Consider the following 23,356-nt stretch of genomic DNA (forward strand, 5'->3'; position numbering starts at 1 on the left):
TAAAAGGTCTGTTTTTTCTTGTACGTGAAATAAATGGACGTCTGAATGAGGCCTTACCTTCCTTTCTCAAAGATCCTTGCCCAGATTAGAGCATGCCTAGTTTAGTTTTATGCTACATTGAAATAAAAAATAAAAAGTAGATTAAAAATAAAACCTTTATTTAAATAGAAGATCATTTTCTGATGGCCCATTCCCTTTAGCCAGTTATTGGCTACTGGGATCACATGTCCAGACAACACTCTATTGCTACACTGACAGATTCATTTTCATATCTGAGGTGTTACAAGATCAATCCAAAATCTATAACAAGCCCCCAACAACCAAGTGGCCCAAATGTATCTGTTACCTCTGAAACCACTACGTCTGAGGATGGGATGGAAAACTCATTAACATTTTACTTTTAGGTATAAATGACAGTAAACTACTTGTTATATTACGTCTCTAACAGTTAAAATAAAAATGCTAAACAAAAAAAATGAAAAATGTGACATACTAAATGAGTAAATAAGGAACTAGACTTTAATTTGGGAAAATTCAGTAAGCGCCAATAAACCATGCATGACATCCTTGCCACTGTAATAATTCAATGTTAACATATACTATATATATATTATATATAATTTTATTCTCTCACAAAAGCAGAGAACAGAACATATATATGAGCTCTCCCCAGGAAACAAGATAAAAATGTTATAATATATTCCAAAATATTTATTTTCTACAAAAATGAACCACATCTTGTTACGGGTTGGTTGAGCTTACGTTATAACATTGCCTTCCCAGTAATTTTGTCATTTTTTTATTTATTTAATGTATATGGTATCTGTATCGCTTCTCCTTCATGCTTAACAAAATGATTACTTGGGTACCAGGCATGCAACCAAGACCTACTTTAACAAGGTCCAGTTATTCAATAAAGCATACACTGATTCTCATAAATAATTTTAATGCTAATATTTCATGTTTATAAAAAAAGATCAAAAATATATATTTTCTTAGACATTTTACATACATCTTTTCTTCTTACGAATTATTTGTTATATTGGAATCATTGAATGACCTTCGTGTGACTTTCTGTGGAAAGCCCCATGTATCTGATTTTTGCAGGTAGAGTAAATGCTCTTCCTTAAAGCTTACAAACATTGAGGCAAAAAAAAAGTTTTGTCACCTATCATGACAAAGCAGCCTTCCGGTCTAATCCTTTTATATGACCTCTGTATAGTATGCATGTTACAGACACAAGTTTTGGTCCACCCTGCAGTTTTACTGCATCAAAATTAAAGGAGTTTTCCACTGTTTTTGAAAGTTTTAAATGAACCAGATTTTCACCATATAAAGTACGGCCACTACCTTTATGCCCTCTTTTATAGCATTTAATATGCTGTATGTATGTCTCCAATCCCTTCTACATATTACAAAAACGACTTTTTATTATACCCACAGACGGCGCAGTCCGGTCCGATGAGAGTCTCTGGTCTTGATCCAGCGCCTCTTTTCTTCCTTCTTTCCTGCTTCATGTGGATGATGTGTCCTACGTCATCAGTGCAGTGTCCCTTCATCACGCTTCTGTGCAAGAGTATTTCTCTTGGACTTACCAAGAGCAGAGCACAGTACTGTAGCGCCCAAGAAAAGGCCAAAGAGCGCCAATGAACCATAGGTAAGGCCGACTCAGTGCTTTGCTCTGCCATCAGGGCAAGGAGAAGTACGCCTGCACAGGAGCACGATGGGGACACTATGTGGATGATGTTGGGCACGCCATCCCCATGAAAGAGGACAATGATCGTAAGAAGAGAGGAGAAGCTGAATCAAGACCAGAGACGCCCATATGACCAGACTGCACCATCTGTGAGTATAATAAAGTCTTTTTTGTTGCTTGAAGAAGGTTTGGGAACATATATACACCATACTAGAATGCTGTAACAGAGGGCTTAAAGGTGGTGCCAATACTTTATTTTCGGGAAAACCTGGTGAAAGGTTTCCTTTTAAAGAAGCCATCCTTACAAAAACAAAGCAATACTTATCACCAGGATCTGTTCCCCACTCCAAGACAGGAAGTAATGATGTCTCAACCGCCACTCATGTGACTCTCCAGCCAATCAGTGGCCTTAGCTTTCAGGTCACTTGTAGTCATGGGGTCATCACTTCCAATCCAGAGGAGATCGACAGCACAGGTACGAATAGCTGTATCTGGTGGGACTTTTTTTGTTTAACACTTTATAAGGAAGGTTTCATTCCATTAACTGAAATAATAGAGTGGAAAACCCCTTTAAATTACCAAGATATCCCATGGTGATCTATGTTTATTTCAATAGACTGCAGGTGGATCAAGAGAAAATCAATAATATCTATGATACCAATAATATCGATAATATCACGGATGCCTCCATTGTGTGTAGCAGCAGGTAAGATGAACTATGGGAAATAAGAGAAGTAGCAATCCATACTGGCCAAACAGATATCAACGTTAACCGATGTAGTATGGTCGGAGTAATGCTAACTTATCTGTTTGTTACTATGATTTTTTTTTTACTGGTACCATTTAACTGTATATTTCATAGAATCAGCCTGTTTGACCTTAGGGAGATGAGCACCATTAAAGTAGAAAACTAAATCTGAACCAAAACTGTACTCTTCAGCCGTTAATGGACGAACGCCAATGGGCTTGTGTAGGGTTATTTCATTTTCATTTTTCAGTGGGTGTGAGCTTATGAATTCCAATCCACTCAAGGCTGCTTGGGCAAAAAAAGAAGGTCTTCATGAGAATGATGAGATCATAATTGCGCTCCTTGAGACTATTTTCTAAAAGTCAGATGTATAGAAAAGATCTTCCAAAATGTAGGTGTCGTCGTTATACTTATGAATTTATTGGCTACCTAGCTCCTGACTCCCTGATTTTCCAATAGATATATATTTATATATTTCATTTAAACCTTGGTCACTTTGAGAAATTTGCATGTAACACTCCAAAATACATGGAACAATCAGTAGATATAAGCACCTTTATATGTATATATACTTTTTGTGTTTTTTTTTGCGGAATTTTTGCAAAAGTGCAATATACAGTGAATGAGGCTTCAGCATGAACAAGTTGGTATTCTGGTAATTAGTATGTCATTTGTACCTTTTAAAAGGGACCAGTATATCATTATTATTTTTTTAATTCCCAACTCTGTGGAAAGTGATGCAATATAATATCAATTTCCATCTAAAGTTGTCAAATGCAAATAAATCCACTGCTGAAGAAGACCTGCAAAACACTGCCAGTAAGGTTTCTATGCAATGGAGATTTCGATCTTAGCTTTAAATGCCACCTGAGAAGAAATGGCAACACATATGAACAACTATATCAATATAAGGAGTGGTGAAGAAACATAACCAATCCATGCAAAATATATCTCTTTGGTTTACATCATATTATCATATATGATAAAATGCATTTTGCCTAGTTGTTATGTTTGCTAAAAGCTTCCTTCTTGAATTGGTAAAAAAAAGCAAAAGAAAGCAAACAAAATAAAACAAAATGGAATTGTAGCTCTCTAGTTTGGATGGTAGGTGTTCTAAGTGTGGTTTATAACCAGGCATTAATTCTACTTCAACCAGATATCTTCTGAAGATTCATTTTGTTTTCCCTGTTTGTTTCATGTTGACAATTTATCCCTAATGTCTATACTGTTCTACAAATTACATTTCTTCTTGCAATTGCTATGTCTGCTATAATAAAGTGCACACATTTTCATGTTTATCACAGGCTTTCAAAGTCAACCTTGAGTTCCTAGTTGAGTTATTCGGCACTGCCAACAAGATCAAAGAACATATCACCATAGGCCCAATTAGTTCACTAAGCTGTCGATACTTTAGTCTGTTTGTAACAGTTTGTAAGTAGCAAATCTTCAATTCCCGCCAGGACAACCATGTTATATCTTATTATCTGATGAGGTGGCAGAGGTATCTCCAAAACTAGTTAATAGCATTTTAAGTTTTTTAGTTGCACAGTTCTTGTTCTTCTTTTTTTCTCTTTTAGGATTACATTCAGTTAAAACGTTTTTACATTCCTCGATTGCAAGTGGGGTCTCGGTAAGGCTTTCACTGACTCTGACACTAAGTGTTTCAGAGAAGAAGATCGCAGAAAGGATTCAGGGAAATAGTGTAGAAGGATTCATTCCACAATTATCCTCTTCAGGTCATACCGGTTTATCGAAAGGCCTTGGAAATGGTGTGCCACTAGATGAGGATATTTTTCTGCAGACAGTGTTGGTGTGATTTTCACAACGACAGCCTGGTCTTTTTACTTTATCATAGCCCTTCTGGCAGAGGGTCAGGCAGCCTTTCATAGGAGGATAGCAGCATAGACAGGGCATGAAGAAAGAAAGGAAGCTCATGACTGCCCAACGAGCACAACAGGAGCCTTGGTTGCAAGAACAGGGACTATCAGCACAATTGTCCTCTTCATCCTCATCGTTAGAGGAACAGTGGTAGAAGAGGCCTTTGATACAACAAAGGCACGTTCCATAATCTAATACATTTTCAGCAGAGCACAAGCAGCGCTGGTCACAAATCCAACAAGAGGGAAGTTTTCGAACTTGCGTACACTCGTCACATATGCAGCGCCCACATTCTTCACAGATAAAGAGGTGGCCCATATATCTGTCGGACTTTTCCATTAATCCTTTGATAAATTGATCTTGCTTTAAGTCTCCATCCTTGAGTTGTGTCCTCATAAGGGAATGCCTTGATTGAGATGGAGTTATCCCAGTTAGTAGTCTTTGATCTGAAGCTGTGGTGCTTCGAGACACTGAGCTTATTGTACTGGAATGGCTTAAATCATGGGTAAGATGTTGTGGTTGGTGTTGATGACTTTGGCTACGATGAAGATCTTGGTGGTTGTAAGATACCAGGTGATCATTAGGCCACTCTTGCTTTGCAGCATGTTGGGAAAGTGAAGGATTTGACCAGGTTTGCATGAATGAGACAGTAGGTCGCTCCACATAATCGTTGTTGGCCCTGATGGAACGGATTTGGTCTATGGAAAGGACCTGCTGGATGTCCCCTGTAGAACTCTCCATGATCTTTAAAAAAATCTCTTGTAGCTACGTATCAGAAGACCCTCTTTGGATGTTAATGGTTTTATGTTGTATTGCCCATCAAGGTACATCTGAAGATCCTGAAAAACAAGAAAATAAATACACTTATTTTTTTGCCTGGATTCATTCTAATTCAAACTACAGCTAAATAATGCAGTACACTATTACATATTCACCTTTGCAAACTCATAATTGCCTTAAAAAAACAAACAAATAAAATAATTAGTTATACTAATGTATGGCTTCTTGATACGTTAGAGGAGTTTTCCCATTCACAGGTTTAGCCATAAATGTACGTAGGTGGAGTCTAACTCCCAGGACCCTCATCTATTGGAAAAACACAAGTCCCTTGACCATTGGCTACCAGTTTCTGTAACTATCATTGAGATGGCTTGTTTTGCACTGTATTCAGTCTCAGGCAGGATTTGAATAAGCCTAGTTGATTGGCCACTAGTGTTGAGCATTCCGATACCGCAAGTATCGGGTATCGGCCGATATTTGCTGTATCGGAATTCCGATACCGAGTTCCGATATTTTTGTGATATCGGAAATCGGAATCGGAAGTTCCCAGTGTATGGTTCCCAGGAACTGGAGGAGAGGAGACTCTCCTTCAGGCCCTGGGATCCATATTCATGTAAAAAATAAAGAATAAAAATAAAAAATATGGATATACTCACCCCTTTGGCGGACCCTGGACCTTAGCGGTGTAACCGGGAGCCTCTGTTCCTAAGAATGCAGTGAGTGTAGGACCTGCGATGACGTCGCGGCTTGTGATTGGTCGCGTGAGTCAAAAATACAAGCCAAGGTCAGACAACAGGATACACAAAATCAGAAGTGAAAAAAAGGTTGCTTCCAGTTCCTGATAAAATACTTGTCTTTATTAGGAAATGTAAAATCTTACAAATGGATTCCAAAAATATCGCCATGTATAGCAGCTACGCATTTCGGACACACTCCAGCATCATTTATCGAAGCTCATATAAAGGACGCTGGCGTGCATCTGAAACGGGTAGCTACTATACGTGGCGATATATTTGAAACTAAGATTTAAAATTTCCTAATAAAGATAAGTATTTTATCGAGAGCTGGAAGCAATTCTTTTTTTTCACTTAGACATCCACGCTTTGGTTGGAACAGATTTCAATGCTCCTGGACTATGAGAACTGTATCGAGTGAGCTGGCTGCACATTTTTTTTCCTTTTACACAAAATCACATGGGAGCAAGATGTCAGAAACCAAGTCTAAATGAAACTAACTGATAACTGGCAACTAGAGACTGTCTTCTGGGGTCTATATAGAAGGAAGCTCTGCCTGTGGCTCCCAGCAGAGAGCTAATTACCTACCAGCTCACTGCAGAAAAACAGGTGTATACTATAGGAAAGGGAGAACTAGTCTCAGAAATCTAAAAGCTAAACACCCACAAGCTTCAGACGTCCAGCAGTAACAGTAGTGTTAGTGCAGCGCCTCTTATCTGCCAAAGCAGGGGTTGTAGCAGTGCTTAGTATAGATCTTAGGCCACACACACAAAAAGATCTCTTTCATTAGTTACTCCATTTTTATTGTGTGGTTTAAACACTTTCGGTCCAACAAGGAAGCGTGGCTTCACGAAAATGAGTTTTGTTTTTTTAAAAAGTGGTGAACAGCAATTCTGCAACTTTATGAAGTTTGCTTTTATTGTTATTATTGTGTTAACAGTGTACTATGAATGACATTTTAACTTTTTCTGTGGGTCAGTATGATTTGTATCTGTTTTCTGGTTGTTGTATTTTATTTATTTTTTTTACTATATACAGTTTACACAAACACCTTTAAAAGAAATATTGTTTTTGTGCTCCCAAGAACTTTTTCATTTAGCGGCTGATGGAGCTATGTGTGAATTTGTTATCTTTCTCAAGGTTCACTGTGTGAATAAATAATAATGTAGCAATGTTATAGCTTGGTTGATTATGGCTGTGGCACTATCAATTGTGTGGAGTTTTTTTAAAGATAAAAGCAGTTTTTCATAAGGAAAACATTTTTTTTCTCAATATGGAAATATTATCTTCGACTTTTTTTGCTTTTTTTTTAGTCCCACTATAGAATGTGAACTTTTTTGATTAATCATAAAATACACTACAATATTTCTGCATTGTAGTGTATGATGCCACTAAGTGAGACCGTTTTGCATCTGTATCATTTGGTCTGTGTTAGACCTCATTCACACATCAGTATTTGGTCAGTATTTTCCACCAGTGTTTGTATGTCAAAAACAGGTGTGGAACTTACAGAGAAAAACTTTATTTGAAATAGTGACACCCGTTCTGTGTTTTGGAGACATTCCTGGTTGTGGCATACAAATACCGAAGAAATACTGATTATAGTAATATTGATGTGTGGATGAGGCCTTCTGGTCAGAATTCCTGGCTCAACCAGGGTTCTCCTAGCCTGAACTAATAGCCTGACAAGCATCTATGATGATGTTAGATCAGGTGAGACCTGATGGGTCATGAAATTCGTTCATAATACAAACCATAAAATAAGGTCTCCATACAGTCATGTAAATAAACCCTTGTCTCCTCTCCAAATCACACCTTACAGTGTATGCACTTGACCCCATCCCACCTCCTTCCCAATCTCACCACCACACTTATCCCATTCCAAACCCATCTCTTCAACTTATCACTGACTCCTGGCACCTTCCCTTCTGCTTTAAAACATGCCACAATCATACTTATCCTCAAAAAGCCATCCATTGGCCCAACCGCTGCCCCCATTCACTTCCAAAATGACTTATTTACAGCCAAAGCTAACAGACAATTCGCTATACTCCTGTTTCTTGACCTGTCCTCTGCGTTCGACACAGTAGACCACTGATCCTTTATTCCTTTGGCGTCAAAGACCTTGCCCTATCCTGGATCTCATTATACCTTACCAACTGTGCATTTAGCATCTCCTACTCCAATTCTACCTCCTCATCCTGCCCTCCCTCAACGTTCTGTACTATGACCCCTACTCTTCTTGATCTTGGCCTGGGAAAACTCATAAAGTCCTATAGCTATCTGTACACTGATGACACTCAGATCTACCACTCTGTCCCAGACGTCACCTCTCTGCTGTTCAGAATCCCGGAGTGTCTGTTAGCCATATCCTCCTTCTTTTCGTTTTGCTTCCTCAAGCTCAATGTAGACAAATCTGAACCCATCTTTCCTTCATCTCACATATCTTCCCTACCTGATCTATCCATCATGACAGATGACATTACACTTTCCCCTGCACCAGAAATCCGCTGCTTTAGAGTAACCTTTGAATCTGCCCTGTCTTTTAAGCAGCACATCCAAGCTCTCGCCACCTCCTGTCGCCTCCAGCTCAAAAATATTTCCAGAATCTATCCTTTTCTCAACCCTCAATCTACTAAAATGCTTGTGCATGCTCTCACCATCTCCCACATTGACTACTGCAACATCCTCCTCTGTGGCCTACCTTCAAACACTCTTGCACCTCTCCAGTCCGTCTTTAAGTTTGCTGCCTGAGTAATTCATCTCTCTCCTCGCTACTCCCCTGCTTCTCCCCTTTTCAAATCCCTTCATTCGCTCCAAATTCCCAAGTGTATCCAGTTCAAACTACTAACAGTGATCTACAAACCGTCCATAACCTTTCTCCTCCATACATCTCGGAACTAATCTCCCAATATCTTCCCTCACATAATCTCCGGTTATCCCAAGACCACATTCTCTCCTCCACAATTATTCATTCCCCATCCAATCACATCCAAGACTCTCAAATATCCCCCATCCTCTGCAATTCTGTACCCCAACATGTCTGATTAGCCACCACATTTGATCCTTCAGATGAAACCTGAAAACCCATCTCTTCAATGAAGCTTAGAACATGCAATGACCACGATGCCACCTCAACAACACTGGAACCACTACAACCTACTGTCCTACTTCCCCATCATCCTGAATTCCACAAAGGAAGGGTCCTCTTCCCTCTGTACCAGCCTATCATTGAAACTGATATTTGTATTTTGTATGTAACCCCTTCTCATTTACAGAACCATGGACTCAATGGTGCTATATAAATAAATAATAATAATAATGATAGCTAGTATCCTAGACCTCTGGTAGGTGCACTGAGATGGCAGACCTAGGGGCCAATGTGAAGCTGACAGCTGCAATAGCAACCTATTGGCAGAGTTTGTATGTTCTCCCCGCGTTTGCGTGGGTTTCTTCTGGGCACCCCAGTTTCCTCCTACACTCCAAAGACATATTGATAGGGAATGTAGATTGGGAGCCCCACTGGAGACAGCGATGATAATGTATGTAAAGCATAGCGGAATATGATAGCGCTATATAAGAAAAGCATAATAAATAATACTGTGATTGTGACATGAGTGGTGGGTGATGTTTGATAGAGGGAAGGGACTCCCTCTGTAACCCATCATAAATAGCTGGAAACATTGGTTGGGAACCAGATAAAGAGAACCTATCAATAGTTTGTGACTAACAGATACATTTAAGAAAACAATGAGCAGCCACAAACTGGTTATTTTACTAAATACCAAATATTACCAAAAATGCTGCCAAAAGTAGTAAAGGCCCCTTGAAGGACAAGGATTTCTCCAAACTTCCAGGTTTTGGTAAATCGGCATGCAGAGTGGGATCCCACAACCCTCCAAGACTCCCCCCCTCCGTACTGTTATTGTGAGATCTCGCGATTTGAACTAAACCAACACTGCTATTTCCTTTACGACACATTCACCGATCACTAACCGTTCTATTGATGCTACCGATCGCTAATTGTTCAGTAAAGGATTCGGCAGCGTTGAGTTAGTTCAAGGCGCGAGATCTCATAATAATAATACAGAAGATCTTGTGCTTTCACCATGAAAGGTGACGCAGAATCCCGACATGCAGAGCAAAATTCAACAACCTGGATGTTCGGACTCAACTTTTGCTTGAAAGTCCCTTAGAGACACCAGGCCACATTTTTAGTAATAGGTGCTATTTAGTAAAATCATCAGTCTGTGGCTGTCCATTGTTTTCTTAAATAAAAAGGGCAATCACAGAATGGTGATAGGTCTCTTTTAAAGTGATTTTTCCTTAAAAAGTATTACAGACTTCATTTACATTGGTGGTCTGTGAACTTTGCCCTGAATGCAAAACTCTTAAGGGCATAAAATTGGAAAAGAGAAAAAAAGGAAAATAATAATGTCATCATTATTTGTACTGAAGATCCTTTTGGCAGTGCACATGCACTGGATATCAAGATGAGTACCTTGGATCTCTGGGAGAGAGCCACTTTGAACAGTGTCAGCAACAATATGGCACCAATATAGTTGGATACTGTCGTAGAGCAGAGAGCCTGTGGCCTAGAAGACAACAGCGTTCTAGCTCAGGGGACACATTGCTGCATTGCATCTGGACGCCCTGTGTGCAGGGAAAAAAAGGAATCAGTGACTTAGATTTGTTTGTTTTTTGGCTTTTTTGTGAAGGGTGATACAGAGGTGGCATTATTACTTTCGGAGGAAGCACAAGAGTAAAGATGAGTGGATAAATGCGCTGCACATTGACTGTAAGTCAAATTTTCTCAAATTTGCAGGTTTCCGCAAATTTAAACACTTTGCAATTCAATTCACAAGAAACAGACTGTTGACGCCAGGCGCACCAATGTGGTATTTCCCATAATTCCCTGCCGCTATTCCATGACATGATTTAGTTCAACCGATCAAGCAGGACTATCACAACCACTATAAATGATGAAAACAGTGACATTTTAGGATTTTATAGCCTAAGATAGGAAGTCAGAGCTCAGTCCACATTGGAATAGAAAAGGGCTTAAATCTGATTGATGTGTACTACTACAACATTTAAGTATAATGAAAATGGAAGTGGTAGTCCCAGTCCGTGAATAATAATTCATAGACTGAAGTAATATAGGGAGGTATTGGACCTGCAGAGTCAGTGTGACTGTGAATTGATTGATCTGTGATATACTGCAGTAGCAGCACCTTAACAACATTTGCTTCACTCTCCATGCACTGGAAACAAGAAGGGCATTTTGGCACCCCTCACTCTGACTTTTACTACTAAAGAAAAATCTTGAAGCCAAGGCTTGTATGCCACAGAAAGTGTTCTTCCTGGATTGTAAGTTAGGCAAGCCATCATCTTTTTTTAACACAAAAGAAAATGTTTCTTATCAACATCAATGTTATCAGAATTATTTAGTTCACAATGTGTGCTTGTTATAAAAATAAAAATAATGTATACTAAAACCATATTGTACATGCCACCCGAATACTGCTGTTCGTTGCCACCATTTTTCCCTTAGCCAGACAGGTTGAGGTCACTTGGATATTAATAAGGCTGTGTTTGTATTGAAGAGCTCATAATACAGTACAGTACGTGGAGACCTTTGTGTGTTATATGCTTTTCCAGGCAATTAGAGGCTTTTCCGGATTGAGATTTGCAGAAAACTTATTTGCGCGAATCAAATTTTTTGGGAAAAATTCAGCAAAGCTGCTTAATTCAAATTTAAAACAATCTGCTCATCTCTACTTAAGAGGTATTAAGTAGGCACTCAAGGGTCATTATTTTATAGGGACATTGTTTGATTTAAGGAAGCACTAAAGGGACGTTATTACCGGAACAAAACTTGCCTTTCCCCGGGTGCTTGCAACCTACACCACCGTGCTAAGCAGTGGTCCATATACCAATAGGATGACAAGTGCACAGAGTTTGTTAAAGAGTTATATTTCACTCATTTACACCAAAAAAATTAAAAATTATTCAAATTTAAAAAAAATTAATTTTGAAATCAAACTAGTAAGATATTTTGGATATCAAAGAATTAAAAATTATCTTTTACAGGCCGTTCATGGCGGCTGGTAAATATCAATAATATTTTCTTAATACAAACCCTGATTATAATGTGTATTAAAAATCACTCAGTGAAAGTTTTAACTTAAGTCCGATCACAGGGGAAATATATGACCTTATCTATACTGCAGTCTGCTTGGAGAAAACCACTTTATTCCTTATTACTGTGGCTCTAATTGCTTTTCCAGGCATTACTCCCCGGAGAGGCTTCCAGGAGACACAAGTGGAGTAAGTGATGTGTTGTACTGTACTGTATGCCATTTACACCACATCATCTAATGCATAAGTCAAATATTCTTGTCTTTCATTATAGAATATTTTAATGGCCGGTATATATTTCTCCACATTTTGAAAAGAAACCTTATATGGCACAAATGCACAATCAAGCAATTATTGATCACCTAAAATCACTATGGACAGATTTTTATGATACAACACTAGTATTCCTCAAATGAAGGCATATTTTTAAAGATGAAAAAAAAATATTATGGTTTGACTGTAAAAAATGTTTATATTGTTTGTACCGATTTACTACAATATTTATGTATTAAAGATGCTGTTTCATTCTAACAACCCCTTTATTGAAGCTGACCCACAAATCAACAGGTTCAGAACCCCCTTAGGTTATAAATGGGGGAATTTACAAAAGGCCATTAAAATATATAGCTAAATGGCCAAGAAAGAGCAAGGACTGCCAGATGGAGGACACTCTTTGTTAGCAACTCTTTGCTTAAGGCACTACAGATGATCCAATCTTTTAAAATTGAAATTCGGTGGCTTCTGCGAATGTTTCCCAAAAAATTGATTTACTTTGAATAAATTTGCTGCGAATCGCAGGCACTCCAGTTGCTTTGAAAAGTTGTGTGTCTGAGATCTCTTAGGACTGTATTGAACACCTATCAAGCTCTTTAACACAAATACATACTTAAAAATATCAAAATGACCAACAAACATATTGTTAGGGCTAGCGGAACGCACCAAATGAATATATAGATTTTATTATGATAGATGCGTTCGCAGCCCGGGGTCCACCGTGCAGGAGAACCTGCTGCTAGAAAAAAGCGGAACTAAATGGCGGTGTTAGCTAACTCTGTTACTTCACAGAGCAGCCGTGAACTCAAAGCACTGCGTCCTGTTAGACTCCACAGAGGCACAGGCTAACTGCCTAAACAAGAGCAGTCAGTGGTCATGCATGCATACGAAACTCCTCGCCGGAGGTGCCAGCTTTCTAGGGGCTTATTTCAGCCAGGTCCCTGAATACCCAAGCATACAAACTCCTCACCGGAGGTGCCAGCATTCTAGGGGCTTATTTCAGCCGGTCCCTGAACACACTCATACAAGACCACACTGGCGCAAAGTACATAAATAAAGAGCAATACTAGCGCATGGCCGTGCGGCCATGCGAGCCTTAAATAGTTGCAGCACGTACAGGACCTTCCAGGAAGGACCAATGAGAGGCTGCCACAGAGCGTGAGCACCTACAAGACCTTAGCTGCAGTGTCTGATCATGTGACCCTCGATCTCCACTGAGAGATCTTACTCTGGGCATGCTCAGAACGAGAAAAGCAGGACTTAGTCCCAGAAGCATCTGCTCGCCACTGCCCAGCACTGACTTCAATGGCTGAAGCAGGAAAAGCAGCAGTAACTCTCTGTACAGAGTCAGACTGAGCGAGATGCTGGGACTGACGTCTCCACTGAGCAGACTCCACTGCGGCAGGAGAAGAATGGGAGACTGCAGCGGAGATGGCCCGAGATTCCCCCTGTGCAGAGACGGGAACTCGAACCCTAACACATATAGCTATGGGTAAAGGGATGGTAACTGTTCTTCAAAGCTGTGCTGTCACACGTAGCATTGTATGTTTTTGTGTATTGCTAAGCTGTGAGCTGTGACTTCCTCAGAGTACACCTATTCACCCCAGAATGGTTGCTACTCTGCATTCCCTGCCTCGGCTTTTATACAGGCTATGATAAGCTGTGCTATGTAATGGGCTATACTATATGGTAGCTGCAAAGCATTTTAGGGAAGACTGCCCAGTCGAACCCAAGGTCATGTAAATTTCTCTGGCTGTATCAATTTTCTGACTTTTTGGCCATTTGCACAAATCAAATTGCTTTATTGTTCAAATTTGTGGATCCAGCAAATTTGCTAAAATTTTACTTTAAATTCGATTTGGATTGAATCAATTCGCTCATGTCTAGTAGTAGGCATCCCTCCTGATGCTGATTAACATCACAATGTCATCCTCATTACATGAGGATCTGGGACTTGTTGACTTTCCTATCCATTCCCTTCAGAACAAAATGGACCAGAGGCGCTAGGTCTGCTTTTCTTACCCTTATCTGCTAATGTGGAGAGGGAGTCCTGCGCAGGTTCACACTAATCATGGTAAAAATAGTACAACATGTTTTGAACTCCTTTCCTCCATGGACATTAAATCAATCTGTAAGGTAGGTATGCCATTGCTTACATACCTTACCACACAAGTCAAGTCTCTATGCCCAACAATATGGCTTTTTTTGTCCAATTTTAAGAACTAAAGCTATTTTCCATGTGGTAGGTAAAGGGTATATTTAAATAAATTCTAAGTCTTCCTCTTCTGCTGTCAATGTTGTCATATTCTGTCATTTTCACTATCCTCTCAGCAACCCCAAGGATATGAATGGAGCGCAGGTTGAGCATGCGCACTGCTGATCCATTGTAACAGGGAGAAAAGTGTCCTGCTCAATGTGGGTTCTAGCGATTGGACCACCATCGATCAACCAGTTATCACCTATCCTGTGGATAGATGATAACTTGTTTTCTCCGGACAACCCCTTTAAGTTGTGATTTATGGATAGAAAGGATAAGTTTGCTTGGCAGCGCTAATGTCATAAAATTCTCAACCTCAGTCTGCTGTACTCACAAGGTTTTTAAATTAATTGTAATGAGACCGCTGATGAAATCACGCAAGGATTGAGATATATGTGTAAATTTATTGCTCACACACATTGAATTTCTAGGGCCCCCCATTTCACCCCATATCTGGTTTCAGATGTCATATTATTGGCTCATGTTTTCTACACATTTTGGGCACTTGACAAATTGAACTTCATGGTCTCTCAAAGTATTTGGGTTTGTTTCCCTTGTTTTTGCATTTAGTGCTGTATTATTGACTGTTTATATGTCAGATCCTGTTGTGTTTTATTGGCTCTTTGACTCATACATAATGTTTTGTACTATTGTGTCCATCTGTTTTGTACCTTTTATATCTATACACAATTTATATTGACCCTTATTTTGAGCTTGGGTTGGGTTGTCCTTTCTATCCACCACCTTGTCTATGGACTCCTCATTAGACACGTTTTTGTGTTTTAGGTGTTCATAATTTGTGTTGTCTTACTTTCTTGTTAATATGTTTACAATACTATTTTTGTTTCATTTATTTGGATGTGCAACTCTGTGTTTATGTATATAATCTTTAGGTCATGTACTTTTATTTTTGTACATACTAGATTTGCAATCTAACACTTTATTAGGCTGTACCCACCCTTTACACAAAAAGAGAATGTCATAAAATACCCAACCTCTGCTGATTTTAGATTTTTAATTAGATTTTTAATTGAAATGAAAAACAACATTAAAGACTATCTTAACTTGTGTTTGTTTTTGTTTTTTTTGGTTTTTTTATAACAATTATGTCCTGCGTGGAAAGTTATGACACTTTGTAAATCACTTTGTTAGGGAATTTGCTTTCATTCCTAAAAAAATGCATGTAAGTAACTTCCAAACCCCCTTCTTTTCCCCATGATCATGAGTAAGACTTCATAGTTGAAACGCGTTGATCCTCCTCACTGGTGTGCCAGGTGTTTGCTATGTAAAGATTTTTCTTTTTGAAGAACGATTTATCGCTTTAGTTGTCTAATAAATCTCACAAAGTCTGAACCGCCTCCACCTCCAGCTGGATCATTTCTCTTTTTGTCCTAATGTTAAAGATAGGTACGCAGGCCGCATGTGGACATAGGCGGAGCTGAGTGGTGGAGGTGTGGCCGTGGGTGGGGCTTCACTGAGGAAGTCCGCAGCCCTCCGCAGCTCAGCAAAACGCTAGTGTGAAACTAGCCTAAGCCATGACAAGCAGAGAAATAAATCTTTCTCTTGCTCGCTAATTACATAGGAAGGACTCAAGCTGGAAAAAAAATCCTTTGTGTTCAGTTAGCAAGAAGATTTATTTATTTTCACGTCACAGCCCTTCTCCTTGGTTCTTGGAGATATGTGTGTTTACAATACTACTCTCGGGAGTTGTGTCTCTTCAGACTGCAACCTGTCTCGACATTTGACTAGGTTGAGCTGCAGTTTGAGTTATGTGATGGGGGCCATTTTATCATATTCTTGGAGAACCCTATTAAGAAAGAGTATAAAATTGTGGCATATAACAAAATATATTCATTGAAAAGATTTCATCTATCACAATTTTAGGCAGAGTTAAACCTGGATTATGTAGGCATATTAAAGGAAATAATACTGAAAGCTCATGCTCCAGAACCTGTGCATGTCCACTTTTAATTTTATCATAATGTTTGTTTTTGACAGTTGATCCTATTGATCGGCTCCAAAGTCAGTTCCAAATGGTTGTCTGCAATTGGACATTCGTGGGCCTTGTGTCAGAGCTTGAGCATCAGAACCCTAATACTCTGGTGTCCCAGTCTGATCCTGGTGTGATAACCTTGTAATTAACTACACCCACAGACTGTATCAGTCAATAAAAGGATTGGCCCTTTTAGGAAAACCAGAAAGCTCATTCTGCATCCTCCATTGAGCCAATTTCCTGAATGCAGTGTGGAGGATGAAGATTGACAATTCTGGTCACATGGTCATCCACCTACATCTATGATAGAGTATGGCCATCACAGCAAGGGGGCATTCTCCTAAAAACACCATCCCCTTTAATGTGTACATGTGCAAAATATTACTTAAATGTTACATAACAAAACAGGTCATGAACTAAATGCAGAATTTACCTATATATTTATTTTCATGGTGGTTTAAGATCCTATGAGTTTGCGCAATTTTGCAGATTGGCTTAATAGGATAAATACACTATTAGGCCTGTCCCACACGTCCAGATAATTCCGGTACCGGAAAAATCGGTACCGGAGTTATCCGTGTCCGTGTGTCCGTGTACTCTCGTGGCACATCAGTGTGGCACACGTGCAGCAGCCGTGTGCCGCCTGTGTGCCGACTGGGTACCACACGGACTGTGCAGGAGACAGTGCTAGAGATAAGCGCTGTCCCCTGCATCTGGTGCTGAAGCCGGAATTCATTCCTTCTTCCCAGCAGCGTTCGCTGGAGAGAAGGAATGAAAAATCATTGTTTTTTTTATTTTTTTTTGTGTTTAAAATAAAGATCCTTGTCTCCTCCCCCCTCCCACCTTATTTCCAGCGGGCATGCGCACAGGGGGTGGGAGGGGGTGGTGACAAGGATCTTTATTTTAAACACAAAAAAAATAAAAAAACAATGATTTTTCATTCCTTCTCTCCAGCGAACGCTGCTGGAGAGAAGAAATGAATGGCGGCTTCAGCACCACGCTGGGGGGACAGCGCTTACTGTAGCGCTGTCTCCTGCACGGCACACGGACTGCACACAGACAGCATCCGTGTGCGGTACGTGTTTTACACGGACCCATTGACTTTAATGGGTCCGTGTGATCCGTGCGCTCCCACGAACACTGACATGTCTCCGTGTTTTTTAAACGGACACACGGTCCGTGAAAACACGCTGACATGTGCAGAGACACATTGATTTTAATGTGTCTACGTGTGTCAGTGTCTCCGGTACGTGAGAAAACTGACACCACACATACCGGAGCCACTGACATGTTAAACCGGCCTTAGGGCTTGTTGCAAAAAATGCAGCTTTTTGCAGCATCAGCACAGTGAATGAGATTTCTGAAATCGCGTGCACACACTGCTTATTTTTTCCTTACAGATTTTAAACTTTAAAGCATTTATTCAAATCTGCAGCAGGTCCATTCTTTCAGTGTTTTTTCAGCGTTTTTCAGCCATTCAAATGAAAGGAAAAAAACGCATTTAAAACACATTAAAAGGCGTGCAAAAAAAGCTTAAAAAACCATGACTTTCCTGCTAACACTGTTTTTTTTTGCTGCAGAAAAATCTGCTGCAAATGCTCAACATGCACACTGAAAATTTTAATGCAGCAAAAAACTGTTGACTTTTGGCAGGAAAAACACTGTGTAAATTCTGTACGTTTTTTATGCGTTTCTACATGGGCATTTTTCTCATTCAATTGAATGAGTTAAAAATGGCACAAAGAAAAATCGACATGCTGTTGAAAAAAAACAAAAAACACTTTCATGGCTAAAATCTGCAAAGAAACAATAAACAGCACGTGCATAAGAGTTCAGAAATCTTCTTCACTTTGCTGCTACTGTAAAACACTGAGTTTTTTTTCTCGGCAAAAAATGCACGTAGAAATACACCAAAAACGCAGCAGGGGAACGTTAAGAAGGTCACAGATACTCATCTCCCTTCTATTGTTACTTCCTATTTCAACAGATTTGTCCAGATTTGAAGATGATATGTTGAGCCAAGAGCAAAGGTAGGGAAGTACACAAGTACATTGGATTGGATTCATTGAGATATAAGGGTATTTTTATTTTCCAATGACTGCTCTACGAGTTTCCTTTTGCCTAATTATTAATTAATCCAAAAACTCATCTGATCTTTCACCATTAAATCCAGCATCTCATGCACGAAGAGTAGCTTGAAGTGTTGAGTAATTGTGTGTTTGTGTATGCAGAATCCATTGCCTCACACAATTACAATGGCTTGCCCACACGATGGCTGGAAGGTTTGCATGACGTCACTGACCACGAGACAACTGGGTTTCACCATTGCACCATACATCTCGCGGGTCTATGCAATGCTGCATCTGGGAAGGCTTGACCTTCTTAGGAATACCTGATAAAAATGTCTCCATTCTGGGCATCCCGAATGCCTACTCTGTCTCTACTATAATGGTGATATCTTGCTGTTGCTGCCTCTAGAGGAAACATTCATCCGGTTCTAAGGAACCTCTTGAGGCTCCACAAAAATCCAAGTTCAGGTAGAATGGTCTAGCCAAGTAACATTAAAACATTAATGCTCTTGAACCCAAATTATGGCATTAAAGAGTTGTATGACATCATGAAAGACCCTTCATAAGCACAGCCTACATTGGGTACATTGTTTTGCAACAAAAAGAGATAAAGTTTCTCCTTGTGGGGAGTGGTGGCATACGGAGACTTAAGGTACCTTCACACTAAACGACTCTGCAACGATAACGATTGCGATCCGTGACGTTGCAGCGTCCTGGATAGCGATATCGTTGTGTTTGACACGCAGCAGCGATCTGGATCCCGCTGTGATATCACTGGTCATTGCTGAAAGTCCAGAACTTTATTTGGTCGTCAGATTGGTGTGTATCGTCGTGTTTGACAGCAAAAGCAACGATGCCAGCAATGTTTTACAATGGTAAGCAGGGTAAATATCGGGTTACTAAGCGCAGGGCCGCGCTTAGTAACCCGATATTTACCCTGGTTACCATTGTAAATGTAAAAAAACAAACCAGTACATACTCACCTTCTGATGTCCGTCAGGTCCCTGGCCGTCTGCTTCCCGCACTGACTGTGAGCGCCGGCCGGCCGTAAAGCAGAGCACAGCGGTGACGTCACCGCTGTGCTCTGCTTTTACTTTACGGCCGGCCAGAGCTCACAGTCAGTGCGGGAAGCAGACGGCCAGGGACCTGACGGACATCAGAAGGTGAGAATGTACTGGGGTTTTTTTACACTTACAATGGTAACCAGGGTAAACATCGGGTTACTAAGCGCGGCCCTGCGCTTAGTAACCCGATGTTTACCCTGGTTACCCGGGGACTTCGGCATCGTTGGTCGCTGGAGAGCTGTCTGTGTGACAGCTCTCCAGCGACCACACAGCGACGCTGCAGCGATCGGCATCGTTGTCGATATCGCTGTAGCGTCGCTTAATGTGACGGTACCTTTAGAAGCCATGAAATGCTCTTCTGATTTGCACTGATGGGGGACAAACCCTTTGAAACACGTCTGCAAATTAAATTTCTGATTTGGCCTCTTGTCCCTAAGTCACATGGCAAGGCCCTTAGATGCCAGTCTTAAGCCTCTCACCTAGCCAAATCAGATCTTATACTTTGCCCTGATGAGGGGCAATACCCCAAAACACTGTGTCTGCAAATTGAGATTCTGGTTTGGCTTTTATCCTGTGTCATATGACAAGGCCCTTAGATCCCAGTCTTAAGCGTCTCACCTAGCCAAATCAGATCTTATACTTTGCACTGACGAGGGGCAATAGTCTGAAACACTGTCTGCAAATTAAGATTCTGGTTTGGCTTTTATGCTACGTCATATGGCAAGGCTCTTAAAGGGGTCAATATTGACTTTTAGGGATGCTACCTCCAATAGGTGGCATTAGAGATCCTGTCCTCCTCATCTTTGAAGAGGTTTTTTTGCATATTTTAGTAAGACAGCACACTTTTGACACCACAATCATATCAGTGTAAAGTAGTTTCCATAATGTAATATGGCAACTAGTACTACAGACTTGCTAAAATGTCCCTGAATGAAGATATTCATTGGTTCAGTGTGTTGGAGAAACTTCAAGTTTGATATCCTCCTCCTCAATAAAGAAACAGATCAACACCAAGCACTCTATGACAATTATAGAAGACAGCAATGGTTGCACCATAATTAGGTATAGACCTTACCATGGAACAGTAGATATTCCATTAATATGCAATATCCCCAGTCCGGAAAACCAGCAATAGACTGGATTCCATCATCATGTGGAGAGTGTTGCCCTCCAGGAAAGGACAAGGGCTAAAGATTGATAACAAGCATTCATGGTCATGGGATAACACCGGATTAAATAGCCTATTCATGAAGAATATAATAGACCTATTGCTTTATATTCACATATTTATTTTGTAAGGATTGGAAGGTTACCATCTGCAATATTGGACTTTCGACATAGGATGTTATCTGCATTGTGACTTGATGATGATTAGTGACTTGGATATGATGTTATGATATGGATCTGTATCATAGAAAAATTCTAATAGACAGTGGTATTTACCCCATTGTGGGAAGGGCAACTCAATGATTTAGTCCATCGTTACTTCAAGAGTGGATATCCTAAATCCAGAACTAAAAATTGTCAACCTCCAATATCTATCGATAGCAATCCATTCTCCATCCAACTTTCCAATGGCATGTAACATCCTAATTCTGAAGGTATCGGAAGGTGAATATAGGGCTATCTGCAATGGTGGGCATGGATTTGTCAGCAAAAATTAATACAAAAATTAATAATGATTGGGCTCCAAATAAAAACAAATGACCACGTAAAAGAAAATCCAAATCCGATTATGTCTTGTCTGTCCCAGTACAATGATTAAAACTCAAAATATTTTGTAATTCATTCTCTAGAAAGAACACGACACAAGATATGTGGGGTAATTGTTAATTCCAGGCTCTACTCATATATTAGAAATGAATAGGAAGAAACAAGCTTGTGCTAACTCTAAGTTTTAAAATCGTAATAATCAATTTGTCTGTAGAGATGTAGACACAGAAACCTTGTATTAGTGATAGACTGCAAATGCTACATTTTATTATCTCTTCTAGGAGCAAATAATATGATGCCTTTGATTACCCCTCCCAAGGGTAGGTTCACCATCATAGGCCTAAGGCTTGTTCATAGGCTCTTAGACTCGAGACAGGTTCATGGGCCCAAGCCATCTGCATAGACATATTCAGGACACCTTCACGTAATGAAGCCAAGGTGTCGTCATAAGCCTTAAACCATTCGATTGTGAGTCTGTGACCCTTTTCTGAGATATATAAAAATATCTCTAAGAAACAAAAAATATTTTAAGAAATATAACATCAGAGACGATCGTCCTTGAGAAGATCTCTATGACCAACACCCAGCTACTGGCTAGATTATATTCCTAAAGATCAGAGCAAGGTCCACACTTTTCCATAAGAGGCACCGATTATTCAACATAAACAGGACATTTTATATTGTGAGTGACGTAAATGGTGAGAAACATGACTGTTTGCCATGATATATCTTTAGCCAAGGTTACTAGAACCTGGACATTTCTATAGAAGCACTTTCTTCTACTGCACTCCAGAATCTACTATTTTCACCTGACAACTCCCTTCTTATTCATTAGAGGTTTGAGGCTGGATCTAAATTAAAAAGATCTACCGTATTTTTAAAATTTAAAAATATTAATATTTATTAGAATACTCCCTCATCTGTAATCTTAGCGTTGTTAATTCTTCCATTCCATTGATTGTAATATACATTTTCTATTTGTATTTTACCTATGAATGTTATAGTGATCTGCAAGATGGCATTCTATATACATCGACATAACCCATCCTTTATGTTGCTTTTCATAGAATTGCAAAATGCCTCCATTCGGAAAACACACTGACTATCGGACCCTATACTATGTAGTTATATGGCAAATTAATATCTAATCTATAGATTAGATAAAAAAATTAGATAAAAAAATATCATTAATTATTTTTTATTGTATACTTACCTTATTTTTATTTATTTTCTTATTTATTTTCCTCTTTCGCCTGTTTTATCTGCTATGAAGATGATGATTGGGCATTTTTTTTCTCCCCTTCCCCCTCCCACATTAGAATGTAGACAGCGGCCAAGTAAAATGTTATCGAGTCTAAACAATTTGGAGAAAAATACTCTAAGTAGAACTGTTACATGTCTTCTCTTTTTATTTAACTTCAGTCCTAAAATCAATGAACAAAAATTCACCAACCTTCCTAACATTCACAATTTTTATTTTTTTGACATAAAGAAATAACAAATCTATACAATGCAGCATTTTTTCACCTATGCTCTTCACAATACTCAGACTGAATAATGTGTTTTTAAGACGTCCTTCTTCAGGAAAAAATTAATGTCTACTGCATTTCCTTAAATCAATATTTTTTTTTATTTCCTGAGATGGAGAATTCCACAATACAATTTTTTTTAATTAAATTTTTAAAAATGTATCCAATATTGAAAAGAAATAAATAGTATGTATTCTATCGTCAACTTACCTATGTGAGACTTTAGGTCCATGATGGTTTGAGTATATATAGTCCCCACCCAGATCCAGGTAGTTACTGATTCTCCGTCTTTCCCTTTGTATGCATCCTAGTTATTGGAAAAGTCTGAATGAATACTCCTCCTTGATCCTGGTCTATCGAAACGAAGGTGTGTCTCCAAAACGCAGCGCCAGCATTCGCACCGACATGCACATTTTATGCGGATGGCAACAGAAATGCTAGAGGCAAATGTTGGCAAAGCCTAGCAGTGCACACTTCAAGG

The 23,356-nt window shown here is 39.5% G+C and overlaps 1 protein-coding gene across 1 annotated transcript; it reads right to left on the minus strand.

The window, feature by feature from the left end:
- Nucleotides 1-4,041: 4,041 nt before the first annotated feature.
- SPRY3 (sprouty RTK signaling antagonist 3) lies at nucleotides 4,042-23,223 on the minus strand. Its single transcript, XM_077285438.1, has 2 exons — nucleotides 23,086-23,223; nucleotides 4,042-5,161 (listed from the first exon to the last, which is right to left on the minus strand). The coding sequence occupies exon 2, from the start codon at nucleotides 5,061-5,063 to the stop codon at nucleotides 4,182-4,184; it is 882 nt and encodes a 293-aa protein (XP_077141553.1). The 5' UTR covers nucleotides 5,064-5,161; nucleotides 23,086-23,223; the 3' UTR covers nucleotides 4,042-4,181.
- Nucleotides 23,224-23,356: the final 133 nt, after the last annotated feature.

The sequence above is a fragment of the Ranitomeya variabilis genome, chromosome 2 (assembly GCF_051348905.1).
Source record: "Ranitomeya variabilis isolate aRanVar5 chromosome 2, aRanVar5.hap1, whole genome shotgun sequence".
Lineage (NCBI taxonomy): Eukaryota > Metazoa > Chordata > Amphibia > Anura > Dendrobatidae > Ranitomeya > Ranitomeya variabilis.